The 20,206-nt window shown below is 38.9% G+C and overlaps 2 protein-coding genes across 8 annotated transcripts; one reads left to right on the top strand and one right to left on the bottom strand.

Moving 5' to 3' along the window:
• Positions 1 to 3,482: 3,482 nt before the first annotated feature.
• Positions 3,483 to 11,912, top strand: LOC127901393 (disease resistance-like protein DSC1). Of its 7 annotated transcripts, XM_052438581.1 has the most exons (10): positions 3,483 to 4,701; positions 4,838 to 5,927; positions 6,085 to 6,396; positions 6,516 to 7,745; positions 7,823 to 8,536; positions 8,692 to 8,855; positions 8,963 to 9,064; positions 9,269 to 9,371; positions 10,940 to 11,121; positions 11,211 to 11,912. In XM_052438581.1, exons 1-5 carry the CDS (start codon positions 4,217 to 4,219, stop codon positions 8,453 to 8,455), a joined length of 3,750 nt encoding a protein of 1,249 aa, XP_052294541.1. In that variant the 5' UTR covers positions 3,483 to 4,216; the 3' UTR covers positions 8,456 to 8,536; positions 8,692 to 8,855; positions 8,963 to 9,064; positions 9,269 to 9,371; positions 10,940 to 11,121; positions 11,211 to 11,912. The 7 variants fall into 7 exon arrangements, with proteins under 7 accessions (XP_052294541.1, XP_052294543.1, XP_052294542.1 ...); XM_052438583.1 differs by lacking the exon at positions 9,269 to 9,371 and having other exon boundaries at positions 11,211 to 11,911; XM_052438582.1 differs by lacking the exons at positions 10,940 to 11,121; positions 11,211 to 11,912 and adding an exon at positions 9,805 to 10,050.
• A 2,300-nt stretch (positions 11,913 to 14,212) lies between these two features.
• LOC127900774 (uncharacterized) lies at positions 14,213 to 17,788 on the bottom strand. Its single transcript, XM_052435996.1, has 6 exons — positions 17,465 to 17,788; positions 17,016 to 17,239; positions 16,431 to 16,778; positions 16,205 to 16,361; positions 14,706 to 16,033; positions 14,213 to 14,564 (listed from the first exon to the last, which is right to left on the bottom strand). Exons 1-6 carry the CDS (start codon positions 17,786 to 17,788, stop codon positions 14,213 to 14,215), a joined length of 2,733 nt encoding a protein of 910 aa, XP_052291956.1.
• Positions 17,789 to 20,206: the final 2,418 nt, after the last annotated feature.

Below are 20,206 nucleotides of genomic sequence, written 5' to 3'. Positions count from 1 at the left end.
TTTAATGTAAGAAAGCCTTAAATGTAAGAAATACTTATGGATTGAGTAGGAAGCATTGAATGTAGAAAAGGTTGGTGCATATATGACTATTCATCCGCGTGTTCATCCTGATATTTCCTTGTCTTTGCACGTTCAACAGTTTTTGCCATGATCCAGTACCTTGTCTTGTGCATATATTAATCTTTTATGGATGTGTAAGTGGCAAGCCTAGTCTCACCCCATTATTACAGCAGCCATAGATTATTCTTCATAGAGTAAAGGGAATTTTAGCCTCATACTATAGATGTGACGTGTGTATGTGTATATATACTCATCCCAGCAGCCAAACCCAACCCAAAACTTATATTATAAATTTGCTCATCCAGGATTTCCCTGCCTCTGCTTTGAAGATATCTGTTTGGTCATCTACGGTGATTTTCTCTTGTCTGTTTCGTTTACATACCATCACAACATTAAAATAATTTCCATTTCTTACGTTGTACTTATTTTGGTCAGGTTCTGAAAGCATACAAAGGGAACATGTTCACCCTTTGTTCAGCTAACAATTTACATTGTTTTAATGCTGTTGGGTGTATGTAATTTTTCGCACGAGCTTGCTTTCTCTACAAGTTACCAATCCCAACAAACACTCCCGCCACAAGTTTGTTATAATTGCAAGAGCATTTGTTAGTTAAATTTTTGTAGAATGTATGGATTAGTATTAATACATGTAATTTTTTTAGTTTTTTATTCACAAAAGTATCAATTAAAATGATTAGATCCTCTTTTTCGGGTTCCTCTGTTCACATTCATTTTCTTGGCTGCATCTTTATATACTCTAATTTGATCATTTGATGACTTTGCTGGGCCACCAAGTCCAAGCGCTTCGGTTTTTTAATTTATAATTTATATAATTATAATCAGATAATTTTATAATTTAATTGTAAACCTTTTAATTTGTTTTTAATCATTTTATCTTCATTGGTAAAATAATTAAAATATAGTAATTAATTCCATCACTAGAAATAGACCATTATATTTTAACAATTAAGATAAATTAATATTGTTTTTTTTTCATTAAGATCTCTAATATTATTAAAGGAGTAGTATTATAAAAGTGAAGGAAAAGTAAGGATATAGATATAACTAGGGTGGCAAAATGAATAAACGAATTGTATTTAAATCGAATCGTGACCGAATTAGATCAAAACTTTGCTGATTCAGATTTGATTCATTTGTTAAATGAATATTCGGTTCGATTCATTTAATTCTTTTAGTAGAATTAATAAATAAATCAAATCGAATTTGGATTCGTTTACTATTTATTTATCCTATAACGAATCCATAATGAATCGAATTGAATATGAATTCGTTTACAAAAATATAATTAATAAACAAAAATTAAGCAAAATAAAATATTAAAAAACCACAAGTTTAACATCCTACAAATATACAAACTTACTATCATTTATAATTACTATATTAGCCTTCAAACTTTAAAAAAAAAATTCGTACATATTAAAAGATAAATAAATAATAAACTAATTTTAGATGAATGGATTGTATTCAATTATTTCATGATCCATTTATTAAACAAATCATAAACGAATAAACAATTCAATGTCCTCAAACTTGAATTCGATTCATTTAATTAGGAATTGAATTGAATTCATCTATTTATTTGAATAAACTTTTTTAAATCCAAACCCACTTAATTTGCATCGAATCGAATTGAATAAATAAATCTCGACCCAAATTGCCAGCCCTAGATGTAACATAATTAATTTAAAATATAAGAACCAAATAGATACTTAACCCACTCTCTTGTATTCGAGGATCTTCATAAGTTCATGATGCATAGCCTCCAGAGAAAGTGATAACTGAAATGGCTGATGCTTCAATTGCATTCACAAGTGACTTTGAAACTCCATCTCCTGTGCTAAGTTGGTCATTAATGAGGGTATGGATATTTTGGACAGAGCAGAATAAAGATGGCTAGTAAAGTTGCCATGGGTGTTATCTCCTCTAGAACTAAGAAAAACATCATAATTATAGTAGTTATGGGGATTAGAGGAAGAAGAAGAAGGCATAACAGAAACAGTTCAATAGATGAGGAGAGATATTGATGAAATGAAAACAATTACTAAGCCAAAACGAGGATGAGTCTGCCATAAATTTCCTGATAATTTCCTTTCCATTTTCCAAGCTTTGTATTTTCCAAGGTTTGTGGAAATAATTCATGGAAGATTATGACTCTACTTGTCCAAATTGACTGTATTTTTCTAGAGGTAATTAAATTATGATTATATATTTTTAGAAAGATAATTGTATTTAGTTTTTGAAGAATTTTACGAAATCAAATTTGGATTTCTCTTCTTAAGGATATTCAAGATTTACCTAGTAAAGGTCATAGCTGTCAAGAATTCTGCACAAGGCCGAAAATTCTCAATTTATTGGCACCAATGCATCAAGATTTAGTTAACAAGCTTCATATCACTGAAAGCTCTGTGAGTCAGGAGCTTAATGAATTTTACAATGTTCGATTTGAAGTTTATTATATTAAAATATGAGTAAACGAGTGTTAACTGCTCAGATCTTATTGAAATATCCACCCAATTTGTTGACTTACAGATTTTTTTTCAGCTGAAACTAAAGACACAACGTTATGAGTTAAGACTATTGGCACCCTTCCGTTAATTTCATAAAACTCCAACTATATGATAATTAACATATATTGACAAAAATACAAGTAAAATTCTTTCTTTTCATTTTTCAATCCATTTATTTGCCCAAGTACGAATTTTTTTTTTTCTCTCTCTCTTCAATCTATACAATTGGTTGGCACATATTTAATAATTTAATTTTTCCTTTTCCTTTATTTTTTTACATTGAATTTTTAGGAAGTTTGTGTCTTTTAATTTTGTAGAGAGAGAAAGTTTGAAGGAAAAACAAAGGAGATAAGAAAACTGCAAAAAAGATTCCATGAGGGAGAAAATTTTTAAAAATTAAAAGATTTACTAAAGAAAATAGTGTTTATTTAAAGAAAATGATATTTTTAAAATTAAGTGGAGCGTAATTAAAAGGATTTTAAGTGGATTTTGGAGGGTTTGATGATATTTAGATTGGCACACCGTTTTGTTAATTAGCAAAGTGATGATTATAATTAGATCACACCATCTTAAATATGTAGCACTTCCATTTTTGTAATTATATATTCAGATTGGCCTCATATTTTACATCAATTTGATTTACAATGTACTGATCTCAAGTTCAATTTCAATTTAATATTATGATTTTAGCCATAATAGCTTGATTCGTTGGAATTCTTTTCTTTCGTAATTTTTTTAATGAGGAGCTTAGCAAATTACGAGTCAATTCCGTTTATATTTTTAAATTTCTTGAAATCTAATTAAAAATAAATTCTTATTCGTTCTTATTTTATCTTCATCGGTAACCTTTCAATTAAATATATACATATTATATTTTTCAAAAAATAATTTCAATATGCCAAGCTCATGCTGGGTGACCTTTTGACGCTCTTTAGTCTTTATGGCTCAAGTGACAAAGGAACAAGACTTTGGAGCTCAGGAGCCATGTTTATCTACAATGACTGAACCGAGTATGCGTTGCTATGAAAATAAGAGAGATTATTATAAAAAAGAAAAACTTCGGTTAGTTCCATAAATTTCATTCAAGTAATTCTGCCAAGAAATCGTTGCTTTCATCAGCTTACAAACTGGAGTTTCCTGTGCTGCTCGTAAACTTCTCGACAGCAAGCGTGATTTCAAGAAGACAGTAAACTTTTTTTGGGTAACCTTCAAACTTCCAGTTTTATCTATATAATTAAATTTCTCTTCTGAAAATCTGCAACTACCGTACTTTGAAGGGTTGATTGTAAAATTGAATATTCTCCTTGCTTGATAGACGATGTTACATAAATGGTCTGTGTTGCTGAAATTAAATTCAAAAGATTGTCATCTAAGTGCTCGAGAAAATGGCTGACTGTATAGCAAAGCTGGTGTCTTGTGGATTGCACTTGCATTTGACCTTCTGTTACCCATTTTATTCATTTATTTAGTTAGGATGACATAGTTGCAAGAAAGTCAACAGGAAACCGCGTGGGAAGAAGGCAACAAAGTCATGGGAAAACTAGTGGGCATGAAAGTCATATTTACTTGGCATAGTTTAGTCTTCCATCCACTAAGAATCTCTGTTTCTGTAAAGAAATATCTGTAAGATGGATTCATTTTCTTCTTCTTGCCTTAATCCTCAATGCAAATATGATGTCTTCCTCAGCTTCAGAGGGGAGGATACTCGTGATAACTTTACTAGCCATCTCTTTGCGGCTTTGTCGAGGAAAAAAGTAAAAACTTTCATTGATGATGAATTGAAGAGAGGTCATGAGATTTCGCCTGCTCTTTTGGCAGCAATCGAAGGGGCTAATATTTCAGTAGTCATTTTCTCAAAAGATTATGCATCTTCGAAGTGGTGCTTGGATGAGCTTGTCAAAATTCTTGAATGCCATAAAATGAATGGGCAAAAGGTTTTACCAGTTTTCTACCATGTTGATCCATCCGATGTTCGGAAGCAGACTGGAAGAGTTGGAGATGCTTTTGTTGTGCATGAAAAACAGTTCAGGGAGATGCCGGAAAAGGTCCAGAAATGGAGGGCTGTATTGACAGAAGCATCCAATCTATCAGGATGGGATTCTAAGAAAATAAGGTAACTCTTTTAAAATCCTTCTCTTGAAGAATTACAAGATATAGTTTACACTTAACCGGTCTTTTCTCAAATATCTGCCTTCTGAGCAATCTTTCATTTTGGACTCAAAATTTTTCATCTTCTTAACACTCGCCAGGCCTGAGGCAAAGCTTGTGGACGAAATTGTGAAAGATATTTTGAAGAAATTGAATTATTTTTCAGTTTCAAGTGATTTTGAAGGTTTAATTGGACTAGATGCGCGAATTGAGCGAATTAAATCATTGTTATGCATTGGATTGCCGAATATTCAAATAATGGGAATTTGGGGAATGGGTGGTATTGGTAAAACAACTATTGCTGGAGTTCTTTTCAACCAAATTTCTAGAAAGTTTGAAAGCAAGTGCTTCATGGCAAATGTTAGAGAAGAGTCAGAAAAAGGGGGCGGTTTAGTTCATCTACGAGACCGACTACTTTCTCAAATATTAGATGAAAGCATCAGAATAGAAACTCCATATATACCTCATTATATTAGAGAGAGGCTTCAATGCATGAAGGTTTTTATCGTCCTTGATGATGTGAATAAATTCAGGCAGTTAGAATACTTAGCTGGAGGACTTGATCGATTTGGTCTAGGAAGTAGAATCATTGTGACTAGTAGAGATAAGCAAGTGCTTGAAAAATATGGAGTGGATCACATATATGAGGTTGAAGAACTCAACAACATTGAAGCACTTGAACTCTTTTGTAAGTATGCCTTTAGACAAAATCATCATCCTCAAGATCTTATGGTGATCTCAGGGAGGGTAGTAGATTATGCTAGAGGTAACCCGTTAGCTATTAAGGTGTTGGCCTCTTTCTTTCATCGAAAGAGCAAACTCGATTGGGAAATTGCATTACAGAATTTAAAACAAATCTCTGGGCCTGAGATTCTTGCTGTGTTGAAAATCAGTTATGATGAACTAAATTGGGAAGCGAAGAACCTATTTCTAGACATTGCATGTTTCTTCAAAGGAGAGGACATAAATTTTGTGACACTGATACTAGATAATCATTATTCAGTGCATTATGGACTGAGTGTCCTTGTCGATAAGTCACTTGTAAGAATATCAAGAAACAAGTTAGAAATGCATGATTTATTGCAAGATATGGGTCGGGAAATTGTTAGCCAAGAATCTGAAAAAGAGCCAGGAAAACGTAGCAGGTTGTGGTATCATGAAGATATCTACCATGTGTTGAAGAAAAATAAGGTAAGTGTCTAATTCGTTTGATTACCTTTATAAATAGATCTTGAGTAAAGAATAAATGCCGTGTAAATTTCCTCTTTTCTTTAAAGGGGTCTTTAAAATTTTAGGGAGTTTTCATGCATTAATTTACTAACTCATTGTTTGCTTTTATTTTTTGAAGGGGACTGATACAATTGAAGGCATATTCCTTGATTTGTCAAAAATAAGAGACATAAATTTAAATCCTCAAGCCTTTGCAAATATGCCTAATCTTAGATTTCTTAAATTCTATATGCCGAAACTTTTTGGTATATCGGATATGGTCTGTAAATTGCATCTACCGCAAGGTCTACAATATCTTTCTGATGAATTAAGATATCTCCACTGGCATGGATATCCTTTAAAAATGTTGCCATCGAATTTTACTCCTGAAAACCTTATTGAACTTAACTTGCTCTACAGTAGAATTGAACAACTTTGGAAAGGGAAAAAGGTATGTAAAGTAGTACCTACACAAGCGCGCGCGGGCGAGCACACACTCGCGTGCATACACACACCCACATTTTTTTTTTGTGAAATTATTTTATTCAACTAATTAATGTTTTGTTACAGGAAGCTTTCAATTTAATATCAATAAATCTCTACCACTCCCAATATCTCACTAGGATCCCAGACCCCTTTGAGGCTCCAAATCTTGAGAGAATAAACCTTTCGAATTGCACTACCTTACCTTGCATTCCCCAAAGTGTCCTGAATTTCAGCAATCTTAGTATCTTGTGTCTGAAGGGCTGCAAAAGTCTTAGGTGCTTTCCAAATAACATTCATTTTAGGTCACCTATATCTCTTAATTTCTCTTACTGTGTTAATTTCAAAGAATTTCCACAGATTTCTGGGAATGTAAGAGAGCTATATTTGCGTGGAACCCCAATAGAATATGTGCCCTCATCAATTGATTGCCTAGCTAAGCTTGAATATTTAGATTTAGGGCATTGTACAATTCTTGAGAGTATTTCAACTAGCATTTGTAAGTTGAAATCTCTTTTGAAGCTTTGTCTTGATAACTGCTCAAAACTTGAGAGTTTCCCAGAAATTTTGGAGAAAATGGGGTGCTTAGAAGATATTGATTTGGAAGGGACAGCAATTACAGAGCTGCCATCTTCAATTGAATATCTAGGAGGGCTAACTACTTTGAATTTGACTGGTTGCTCAAAACTTGATAATTTGCCAGAGAACCTGGGGAACTTAAAATCTTTGAAGATGCTCTGTGCAAATGAATCAGCCATTAGTCAACTACCATCCTCCATCACAAATTTAAATGAACTTCAAGTAGTTTGGTGTTCTGGATGCAGAGGTTTGATATTGCCCCCATCATTTTCAGGTTTATCTTATTTAACTGAGCTAGATTTAAGTTGCTGTAATTTAATTGAAATCCCGCAAGATATTGGCTGTTTATCCTTACTGCGATCTTTAGATCTAAGGAAAAACAATTTTGAGTATCTACCTGCGAGTATGAAGCACCTTTCTAAGCTGAAATCCCTTGACTTGAGCTGTTGCAATATGCTTCAATCATTACCGGAGCTTCCACTACAGCTAAAATTTTTACAAGCCAAGGACTGCAAGCAGCTCCAGTCTTTGCCAGAGATTCCATCATGTTTAGAAATGGTAGATGTATGCAAACTGGAAACTCTATACGAACTCCCTCAGTCGTTTTTGGAGTTTGGAACAGAGTTCATGTTTACTAATTGCCTGAACCTGAATAAAAGTGCATGCAACAAATTAACAGACTCACAGCTAAGAGTACAACAAATGGCAACTGCATCACTGAGACTATGTTATGAAAAGGTGATTCTCCTTCTCTTCCTCTCTACAACTCTCATCCCCCCATTATTACATCAGTAATCATGATTTTCATGCTACAGAAATTTCGCACACCACATGGAATCAGTATTTGTTTACCTGGAAGTGAAACTCCAGACTGGTTCAGCTATCAAAGTTCAGGATCTTTGTTAACTATTCAACTGCAACAACATTCATGTAACAGAAGGTTCATCGGCTTTGCTTATTGTGCTGTTATTGGATCTGAGGAAGTTAATGATGGTGCTGGCTATCATTTTGGAGTCAAATGTAGCTATGATTTTGAAACCAGGACTTCCTGTGAAACCAAATCTGATGATAGAATCTGCTATTTGAGTGCTGCAACTGACAATATGGATGAGCTCATTGAGTTAGATCATATATTACTTGGATTTGTTCCCTGTTTGGATGTTAGCCTACCCAATGGTGACCACCAAACAGCCGCCTCATTTAAGTTCAGTCTTTACAATGCTAGTACAAATAATCCAATTGGTCACAAAGTGAAATGTTGTGGGGTGTGTCCTTTATATACAAATCCCAATAAGACCCAGTCCCACATTTATGCAGAAAATGCCGTTACCCTCAATGAAGAATTCTACAATGACTATGAATACCATGATAAGGCCAGCACGAGTGAAAGTGGCAGGTCTGACAATAAGGAAATGGAACCAAATCCGAAGAGAATTTGCAGAGAGTAGATAAACACTGGGCAGCGAAGTTCACTAGTTTCTCACTTTTTTCATAAGAGATCCTAGATCAGTGCTGTAGAAAACAGGAAGGTTAGCATTGCATTTATACCCTATTATATACTTACTGTTATATACTTACTGTTGATTAATTTCTGTTTTTCCTATTTCATTTAGAAATTCAAGTGGGTAAATAGTTTTTGTATTTTCACTGTTAATTTTTGTTGTGTACTTGTTACTACATATAGACTGCCAGCATTCTCTCTAGAGATTCACGAATTGTCAGAGCTTGCTTCTAGGGGAAAGCGGTTTAATTTTACAGGCTTAGGCAGCAGATTGAAGCAAGAACATTCAGTACACAGGCAGAATTTTCATCCCCTGCTTTGAGGAATCCCTTCTACTATATTTTCAGGTGCATCAATTGTGAAACTGCAGAGATCTTTTTTTTTCCCCTCCCTCACTGCTTCTTGCTTAGTATTTCAGTGTACAATTATTAAAAAATTTAGGGTTAATGTCCAGATTTTGAATTGAACTCAACTGCAAGAAAGCATTATAGTGATTGTGGAAACGATGATGGTGAAGTCACCAAGTATGCCTTTGAATAACTTCAACAAATCTCAGGTATAGACTCATTAGCCAGGAGCCTCTGTAACACGATTGAATTTGCTACGTCTTTACAATATTTTCTTGTAGATTTTGGCAACATTTCTTTTATGTTCCTTGATTGATGGTTCAAACAAAAATGTTCTAATGGTGAAGGTTTCAATGTTATTTCAATGATAATGGACTGATGGCTTTTATGGTCCAATCATGACTTTTATTTAGGAGTTACAGAGATGAGTTGGATGGCACAGGGTTGAATTAATAACCCTGCCTTGGCAAATCCTTTTGATCATATTTCTCGGGCATAGCAATTCGAAAACTCTAGGTATTGTAATTTTAGAGTTTCGTGGGATCTCTATGTTTTGATTGTACGTTAGCTTCCATGTGATCTTTTGCAAACGTGAATGAAATTTCGGTATGTATGAACTGTTACCTCCCACATGATTTTTCCTCCGTTGGTACACATAATTTGCCTGAATTCTCTGAGAGATAGTACGTCTTCTATTTTATCTCTTTCGCTTGACTTGACTATACTTTTCTCCTCAAATAATTGCCCCTCGCAATTTTTACATCAAAAGGTACCCGGTCTTTGCATGTGTATGGCGTATTATCCCGTGGTCCAGCACCTTGTGCGATGCAGATTTGTACATAGGAGTCATTTGAACACGAGACTTAGTCCGTCCTTTTTGTGCTTCCAACATTTTTGTTAAACAAAAGTATAACTACCAAGAATCTGATGGTTGCTGGTGGCTTTACAGTATTTGTCACTTGGGTGTGTTTGTTGTGGCACGGATGAGAGCTTGGGAAGCTATTGATAAGTTCAAAGAGGAGAGTACCAAGCCAAACTCTTGATGCAAGCAATCCGTTGAAGGCTTTTTGTTATGATATGTTGAGTAAAAATGAAGAAACCAAGTCTCTAGTTCACCAGAGTTGGGTATATAACTTTTTAAATAAAACTTATTTAGTTTTAATTTTTGTTAGCGGAGCTTTTTATAAATAAAGTTTTCTTTAAAAAAATTTAGTTATTTGGTTATCAATTGAGAAGTTTTATTAAAAACTTCAAAATTATTTTATTATGTAAGTTTTTTAAAGTTAGAAAAAGAATAAATAAAGTTATCAAATAAGTAAAGAATATTTTAAACATTTTAATATTTTGGAAAAGATTTTCAACCTCTACTTCTAAATGTCTAAATTTGAGTTTTTATCAATAGAAACAAAATAGTTTATTTAATTTTCAGAAGGTGTATTCAGAAAACATTAAAACTATAAAAAGAGCTTATAGAATTAAATAAACACTTATAGTTATTAAATAATGTCAAACGGGTACTTGGTTATGTAAGCACTGTTTTATTGCTTTGTCTAAGTTGGTGACCAATGGTGGTAAAGCGGCAATTTTCACCAAGATTTACTTGAAAATTTTGCTCATAAGTTAGAAAATGTTGAAACGATTACTTGTTTTTGTTTTTGTTTTTATTAGATGAGACTATTGCTTATATTACAACTCAAATTATATGAGAATATAATTGATATATACAATCAAACAATTACCATAATTAGTTTACATAAAATATTATATAGTACTGCCTAAATTTTACTCTCTCTAACATTTGAGGAACGTCAACTCTGCTCACATTTCCCCTCACACTTATGAGGAAGCGGCTCTAGCCGAGTGGTTTGTTTTTGCTATTTTAAATAGATAAGTTAGTCACATATCTCGTGCATCAATTTAAGTTGAGCTAGGTCAAATTTCTATCATGGCTGTTACAATTAGAGTTAGAAAAGTCAACTTCTCATGTTCGTATAGTGTTAGATTTAGGTTAATTCAAACACAATTCTTATAATAATTATGTTAATGTTGATGCGAGATTCTGGTTGTCCTCGTTCTACGACCAGGGTCTCTGCTCAATCAACTTCACCACGACCAGGATCTCTTCTCGTAAAGCTTCTTCTCCAGAGGTTCCTGCGCACACAAACAGGTCAGAGTACGCCGGTTGTTTTCCCGGCGCAAACCCTCCGACGCTCAAGTCAGATATGAAGGTTCGGGGAACGCTTGCCTCAAATCTTATGGCTGTTAGGTTGTTTTCTCTCTTTTAGAATTGCTTTTATCTCTCTTCTAATCTCAAAATTGCTAACCCTTTTACCTTCGTTGGCTACCTTTTTATAGGCTTCCTCTGAGTCCCGGTCTTCCGCAGTTTACGCCCGTTGTTCTCCCCACGCTCGGATGTGGATGTCCCATTATCGTCATGATGGGCGAATGGAGATGGACCTCGTGCCTTGATTCTCGGATAGGAAGGCACGTCTCGCCAACAGCCGTTGACCGGGTCTCCTTGCCTCGAACCCTAGCGGGAGTGACCCTATGCCTCTAGCAAGGGTTCGGCCTCGCGAATGGCATATTCGTGGACGAGCAGAATATTCCTGCTCCTGTTCCCTTGCTACCTGGCTCTTACAGGAGACACCTGCTCGCAGAATTCTGCCACCAAACATCTGCTCATCACGTCTGGTCTCACCGAAGTATTTCCCTCAAACACCGGTCCCCCAGTTTCTGGTGTTGGGTAATGTAATGGACCAGCAGTAGAAACTCAGTGGTTCTTGGTCGCGTGGGACTGGAAAAGGCTGCCAAGGAAAATGCCCAAGGGGTGGAGCCAATCGTGATTGAGGAGGAAAGCTCTCCTCCTCGTGCAATCCCTGCTGATGTTGGTGAGGCGAGCACCCCCCCGGACGCAACTAGTGATACCCCCCCTGCACCTGAGGAGGCCCAGCCCGCCGATGCTGCTCGGCTTACTGATCCACCATCTTCTTGATGTATTTCTTGTCTTGTAATGAACCATGTTTGTGAAGATTCTCTCCTCTGTTAATTATTAACAAATTAAAAAATATTTTTTGATTACTTTCTTGTGTTGTAATCATGAGTTATTTTTCCGTTTGAGAATCTCCTCGTCTTTGTCTGGTCGAGCAGGATCGGGCTTGGCATATGGTTTTGCCACCTGCCTTAGAAAATTTTTCGATGTTTGGGATTCTGCTTGCCTCCGCGCGGTCGAGCAGATCCTGCCATGTTTGGCTTCTGTCTCGCCATAAACAGGCTGTGAGACTTGACGAGCCTTTGCACGCCTTAGAAATTTTTTCGAATGCTTTGGAGTCTGCTCGCCTTCACGTGGTCAAGCAGATCCTGGCATGCTTGGCTTCTGTCTCGCCATAAAACAGGCTTTGAGACTTGACGAGCCTTTGCATGCCTTGGAAATTTTTTTGAATGTTTTGGAGTCTGCTCGCCTTCACATGGTCGAGCAGATCCTGGCATGCTTGGCTTCTATCTCGCCATAAAACAGGCTTTGAGACTTGACGAGCCTTTGCATGCCTTAGTGAATTCTTCGATGCTTGAGGATTCTGCTCGCCTTCACGTGGTCGAGCAGATCCTGGCATGCTTGGCTTCTGCCTCGCCATAAAACAGGCTTTGAGACTTGACGAGCCTTTGCATGCCTTGGAAATTTTTTCGAATGCTTTGGAGTCTGCTTGCCTTCACGTGGTCGAGCAGATCCTGGCATGCTTGGCTTCTGTCTCGCCATAAAACAGGCTTTGAGACTTGACGAGCCTTTGCATGCCTTAGATGATTTCTTCAAAGCTTGGGATTCTGCTAGCCTTCTCGTGGCCGAGCAGATCCTGGCATGCTTGGCTTCTGTCTCGCCATAAACAGGCTTTGAGACTTGTCGAGCCTTTGCATGCCTTAGGTAATTTCTTCAAAGCTTGGGATTCTGCTAGCCTTCTCGTGGCCGAGCAGATCCTGGCACGCTTGGCTTCTGGTCTCGCCATAAACAGGCTTTGAGACTTGTTGAGCCTTTGCATGCCTTAGTAAATACTTCAATGGTTGGGATTCTGCTCGCCTTCTCGTGGTTGAGCAGATCCTGGCACGCTTGGCTTCTGGTCTCGCCATAAACAGGCTTTGAGACTTGTCGAGCCTTTGCATGCCTTAGGTAATTTCTTCAAAGCTTGGGATTCTGCTAGCCTTCTCGTGGCCGAGCAGATCCTGGCACGCTTGGCTTCTGGTCTCGCCATAAACAGGCTTTGAGACTAGGCGAGCCTTTGCATGCCGTAGGTAATTTCTTCAAAGCTTGGGATTCTGCTAGCCTTCTCGTGGCCGAGCAGATCCTGGCATGCTTGGCTTTTGTCTCGCCATAAACAGGCTTTGAGACTTGGCGAGCCTTTGCATGCCTTAGGTGATTTCTTCAAAGCTTGGGATTCTGCTAGCCTTCTCGTGGCCGAGCAGATCCTGGCATGCTTGGCTTCTGTCTCGCCATAAACAAGCTTTGAGACTTGGCGAGCCTTTGCATGCCTTAGTCCATTCTTCAATGCTTGGGATTCTGCTCGCCTTCTCGTGGTCGAGCAGATCCTGGCATGCTTGGCTTCTGTCTCGCCATAAACAAGCTTTGAGACTTGGTGAGCCTTTGCATGCCTTAGTGGCTTCTTCGATGCTTGGGGATTCTGCTCGCCTTCGCGCGGTCGAGCAGATCCTGGCATGCTTGGCTTCTGTCTCGCCATAAACAGGTTTTGAGACTTGGTGAGCCTTTGCATGCCTTAGATGATTTCTTCAAAGCTTGGGATTCTGCTAGCCTTCTCGTGGCCGAGCAGATCCTGGCATGCTTGGCTTCTGTCTCGCCATAAACAGGCTTTGAGACTTGTCGAGCCTTTGCATGCCTTAGGTAATTTCTTCAAAGCTTGGGATTCTGCTAGCCTTCTCGTGGCCGAGCAGATCCTGGCACGCTTGGCTTCTGGTCTCGCCATAAACAGGCTTTGAGACTTGGTGAGCCTTTGCATGCCTTAGTAAATTCTTCAATGCTTGGGATTCTGCTCGCCTTCTCGTGGTCGAGCAGATCCTGGCATGCTTGGCTTCTGTCTCGCCATAAAACAGGCTTCGAGACTTGGTGAGCCTTTGCATGCCTTAGAAATTTTTTCGGTTCCCAGTGACTGAATTTCCTCGACATTCTATCAATTGCAGGATTCAACTTACATGGAATTGTTTCTTCATAAAATAAATAACGGCAAATACTAACAGAAAGAACTTGAAAATATCAACGACTCTTACTGGAAATATTTCTTGAGATGTGCTGCGTTCCATGGGCGCTTCACCTCGTGGCCGTCCATGCGAACCAGCTTGTACGCTCCTGGTCCAACTAGCTACTTGACTCTATATGGTCCCTCCCAATTCGGACCGAGCACTCCTTGAGTCGAGTCTTTGGTGTTCTGATTTACTCTCCTTAACACCCAATCTCCGACCTTGAACTGCCGTACAGTCACCTTCTGGTTATAATACCGGGCAACCCTCTGCTGGTAAATGACTGATCGCTCAGCTGCTTGCTCCCTTTTTTCCGTCAACAAGTCCAAATTCAAACACATCTGCTCGTCGTTTTCTTGCTCGTTGAAATGATCTGTTCGGTGTGTGGTCGTTCCTATCTCAGTTGGTATGACCGCTTCATGTCCGCAAGCCAAGGCGAACGGTGTCTCTCCCGTTGCTGTCTTATAGGTTGTCCTGTATGCCCATAGTACACCTGATAGCTCATCAACCCAAGCAACTTTCTTTGCTCCAAGCCTGGTTTTCAAAAGCCTCTTGATGGTTTTGTTGGCTGCTTCTACTTGTCCATTCGATTGGGGGTGAGCAGGCGAGCAATACTTCAGCTCTATCCCGAGGTTCCGGCAGAAATCCCTAAAGCTGTGACTATCGAACTGCCTGCCATTATCCGTTACCAAGGCATAAGGGATCCCGTACCGACAGACTAGGTTTCTCCACACGAAGTCTGTCGTTTTCTTCTCTGTAATCCTGCTAAGGGCTTCGACCACTATCCACTTCGTGAAGTAATCTATAGCAACTATTGCATGCGTTGTTGCTCCTCGTCCCTTTGGCAGCGGACCGATCAGATCAATCCCCCATTGAGCAAATGGCCAAGGGGAGGCCATGGAGGTGAGTTTCTCTGGGGGTTGGTTGGAGAAACTTGCAAAACTCTGGCAGCTTACACAACTCCTGGTCTTCTCTTGTGCATCCTGGTGCATTGTTGGCCAGAAATATCCCTGCCTTAGAACTTTGTGGGCCAGTGACCTCCCACCAGAATGATTCCCGCAAATTCCTTCATGTACTTCTCTCAGTACGTAATCCGCGTCGTCCTCATCCAAACATCGAAGGAAAGGTAGTGTATACTCTCGCCGATACAGTACCCCATCAATCATCGTGTATCTCCAGGCCTGGGCTCTAACCTTCCGAGCTCGCAGCTTATCTGGTGGTAATACCCCGTCTCTGAGGTATGAAATTATCGGGTCCATCCATGAGCATTTTTGCTCTATCCGCAGCACCCCCAAATTCTGCTCGATGCTAGGGCTGGACTTCACCTCCAAAGGGACCGACTTTGGTATTTTTGGGTCGGCTACTGCTGCCATCCTGGCCAAAATGTCTGCTCGACTATTTTGCTCCCTGGGGATTTGTATCACCTCCACTGCTTCAAATTTCCCCATCATCTGCCTGACTATCTTCAGGTACTGTTCCATCTTCTCCTCTCTTGGTTGAAATCTTTCATTGACATGGTTCGCAACTAGCTGGGAGTCAGTCTTAATCTTAACTCTGTCTGCTTTCACGGCCTTAGCCAATTCCAAACCTGCGATCAAGGCTTCATACTCTGTCTGGTTATTTGTGGCTGCAAATTCCAACTTTACAGCATAAGAGATCACCTCTCCCTCAGGGCCTTCCAATACAATCCCTGCTCCTGAACCCTGCTCCCCTGACGACCCATCCACAGACATCTGCCATACTTGAGCTTCGCCACTGTCTGTAACTACATCTTGCTGGTCTAAACATACTTCAGGCTCTGTGAATTCTGCTACGAAGTCGGCCATTGCCTGAGCCTTTACCGCTGCTCGGGGTTTGTAGTCTATGTCGAACTCGCTCAGCTCTATAGCCCACTTGACGAGCCGACCAGAAGCATCTGGCTTGTGCAGAGTTTGACGCAATGGCTGGTTTTTTATTACCGAGACTGGGAATGCTTGAAAATATGGCCTTAACTTTCGAGCCGCAACTACAAGGGCAAGTGCCCATTTCTCCAACGGTGGGTATCTGGTCTCAGCGTCGAGCAGGGCCTTGCTGGTGTAGTATATCGGATGCTGAACTCCTTCTTCCTCTCTCACCAGAACAGAACTGGCGGCTCGATCCGATACCGCCAAATACAGATATAACTTGTCCCCATCCCTCGGTGTGGACAGCAGTGGAGCTTGCTGCAAGTACTGCTTCAGGTTCTGGAAGGCTTCCTCGCATTCTGGTGTCCATTCGGTTTTCTTCCCCCTCCTTATCACTTGAAAGAATGGCTGACACTTATCTGTAGCCTTGGATATGAATCTGCTCAACGCCGCCAACCTCCCCGTGAGGCTCTGCATTTCCTTCAGGTTACGAGGAGACCTCATCTGCACAATCGCCTGGATTTTCTTGGGATTTGCTTCAATCCCTCTATGGCTCACCATGAATCCAAGGAATTTCCCTGACTCGACCCCAAAAGCGCACTTCTCTGGGTTAAGCTTCATCTTATACTTCCTCAAAAGCCCGAAGGTCTCCTCGAGGTGTCTGACATGTTCCTTCGGGATTTTAGATTTGGTGATCATGTCATCCACGTACACCTCCATGGTTTTCCCGATCAACGGCTTAAAGACTTTGTTCACCAGCCTCTGATAGGTGGCCCCAGCATTTTTGAGACCAAATGACATTACCCTGTAACAGAACAAACCCTGGTTAGTGATGAAAGCCGTGCTCTCCTCATCCTGCTCGTACATGGGGATCTGGTTGTATCCCGAGAACGCGTCCATGAAACTAAGCAGACCGTGTCCAGTCGTTGAATCTACTAGCTGATCGATCTTTGGTAAAGGGAAGCTGTCTTTTGGGCACGCCTTATTCAGGTCTGTGAAATCCACACACATCCTCCACTTGCCATTTGTTTTCTTTACCAACACCACATTCAATATCCATTCAGGGTAATTGACTTCCCGAATGAACCCTGCTCTCAAGAGCTTCTCCACCTCTCCATTTATGGCCTCATACCTCTCCTGGTTGAAGCACCTCCTCTTCTGTCTTACTGCCCGAGCGCCTTTCTTTATTGCCAACTTATGACATGCTACCTCAGGGTCAATCCCAGGCATGTCTTCGTGTGTCCAAGCAAACACATCTGCATGAGCCTGTAAGCATTTCACCAACTCCTGCTTTTGCTCTCCCTTAAGTCTCGACCCGATTCTGATCGTCTTTCCCGGATTCTGTGGTCCCATGCTTACTGTTTCTAGATCCTCTACAGGTTCTTGTCTGCCGTTATTGTTTTCCACTCGGGTATCGAGGGATGTTATCTGCATTGCTTCCCTTGCTGCCGAGGAGTAGCAGCTTCTTGCGATCCTCTGGTCTCCTCGTACCACTCCAACTACCCCATTTACCCGGTACTTCAGAGCCAGATAGTGGTTGGACAGCACTGTTTCCTCTGCATTCGCCACCCCGTCGTCCTCGTCAAAAATCTGCCTTGCCGGGGACTGCTCTTCCTCTCTATGGAATTTTCCCCGCAGGGGTATGTTACCTCTCTCACCACCAAGTCTCCCGGTGGTTTGACTTCTCCTCGTACTACCGGGATCTGGTGCCACTCCACCTCCTCTCACCCTTTCTTCCTGGGTTACCCTTCGTTCGCTCTGCCGCTCATGCAGAATGGTTGTCAAGGACTCCATCTGCTTTTCCATCCGTTCCATCCGGTCGAACATGGCTTTTTCCCGTGCTTCACTGGCTATCTCCCTCAGTGTCACGGAATCGTTAAACCTCATATCACCCCCTTGTGCACTACTTCCTCCTGCCTCCATTGCTTTTCAGTTACTTCCCCTCACTTCTTGCTATCAACAGAAGCTTTTTGCTCAGGTCCCCACAGACGGCGCCAAAATGTTGATGCGAGATTCTAGTTGTCCTCGTTCTACGACCAGGGTCTCTGCTCGATCAACTTCACCACGACCAGGATCTCTCCTCGTAAAGCTTCTTCTCCAGAGGTTCCTGCGCACACAGACAGGTCAGAGTACGCCGGTTGTTTTCCCGGCGCAAACCCTCCGACGCTCAAGTCAGATATGAAGGTTCGGGGAACGCTTGCCACAAATCTTATGGCTGTTAGGTTGTTTTCTCTCTTTTAGAATTGCTTTTATCTCTCTTCTAATCTCAAAATTGCTAACCCTTTTACCTTCGTTGGCTACCTTTTTATAGGCTTCCTCTGAGTCTCGGTCTTCCGCAGTTTACGCCCGTTGTTCTCCCCACGCTCGGATGTGGATGTCCCATTATCGTCATGATGGGCGAATGGAGATGGACCTCGTGTCTTGATTCTCGGATAGGAAGGCACGTCTCGCCAACTGCCGTTGACCGGGTCTCCTCGCCTCGAACCCTAACGGGAGTGACCCTATGCCTCTAGCAAGGGTTCGGCCTCGCGAATGGCATATTCGTGGACGAGCAGAATATTCCTGCTCCTGTTCCCTTGCTACCTGACTCTTACAGGAGACACCTGCTCGCAGAATTCTGCCACCAAACATCTGCTCATCACGTCTGGTCTCACCGAAGTATTTCCCTCAAACAGTTAAAATATTGAAATCCTATATATATACACAAACTTTTCTAGTGAGAATATTTTCATTTTAATAAAGTGAGAATGCTAATAAAATATAAAAAAAAATATATTAATATACAAACATACAAAAAAAAAGTCCCTAATTAATTAAAATATGTATTTTTAATATCTTTATATGTATCCTCATCTTAACACGTGAGGATATATACATAAATATCAAAATGTTACACATTTATACTATTGAAATTATATTTATATAGAATTTTATGAATGAAACACCAAGTGTATGTTCATCCTTCTTCAAAAAAAGAAAGAGAGAGGGAGAGAGGAAATCATGTTCAATATTTAAATGTTGATGAAAAGAATCTACAAATTAATTCAAAATAAAAAATTTAATCGTGTTATTAATAAAGTAAATGAGTCAAAAAATTTAACCTTAATTTAATATAAAAAATAGTGCCGACTAAGACCCAGCCTATTTAATAATCATATCAAATTTGACAACCCAAACATATTTATTTATATTGTATTAGTATCAGGTAATCGAATCATATTAAATTTTACCAATTCTAGCTACAATTAATGTTCGCTAGAAGGATCAGGCCTCTGAATCCCAGTGCCTCTCTCTGTTTGCGTCCCATCTTCAGGGCAAGCTGCTCTGTTTTGTGTCGTTTGCTATTTATTTTAGTGGAATATCTCTTTGGGGGGATTGCCAATTTCCCCCCTACAGTAATCAATATATATCATTTACCCCTTGATGTTTTTATAATGGTAAAAAAACCTCCCTGACAGTATAAGTTTACAATATTATCCTTATTTTCAACTACTCTTTTATTTACATTTATTATAAATTAAATAAATTACATGAATAGAAATTAAATAAAAAATTAAGTATTAAAAACAAGAAATATATGTTTTGATATGAGCAAAAAAATTAATAATAAAAGTTTTTCTTGTAATTATTTATTTTGTGAACATTTTCTTATAATAAACATTTTGTAATATTTTAAAATTAAATGTAAAAAGTATATGCAAAATATTTTATTATTTATCTTATAATAAATTTTTATTTGTCATTCAAGTTTACTTATAATAATTTTTTTATCATTTTATAATAATTTTCTTATATATTCATTATAAGAAAATTTTCACAAAATAAATAAGTACAAGAAAAAAAATTTATTATTAATTTTTTTGCTCATATCAAAACATATATTTCTTGTTTTTAATGCTTAGTTTTTTAATTCAGTTTCTATTCATGTGGTTTATTTAATTTATAATAAATATAAATAAAAGAGTAGTTGAAAATAAGAATAATATTGTAAACTTATGCTATCAAGGGGGCTTTTGACCATTATAAAAATAGTAGAGAAGAAAATAGTATATGTTGATGTAGGGGAGAAATTGACAATCTCCCTATCTCTTTGTGGATTGGCTCTTGAGCGGGACTGCTAAATAATAATAATCGCAATGACAAAAATCGTAACATTACGTATTTAGCTAATCTAATGAACTTTACGCGTGTTTAGCTAATCTTATTTAACGATTTAAATCTGGAAATGAACAT

The sequence above is a fragment of the Citrus sinensis genome, chromosome 3, assembly GCF_022201045.2.
Source record: "Citrus sinensis cultivar Valencia sweet orange chromosome 3, DVS_A1.0, whole genome shotgun sequence".
In the NCBI taxonomy this organism is placed as follows: Eukaryota; Viridiplantae; Streptophyta; class Magnoliopsida; order Sapindales; family Rutaceae; genus Citrus; species Citrus sinensis.
This window is presented reverse-complemented; position numbering and strand designations above follow the sequence as displayed.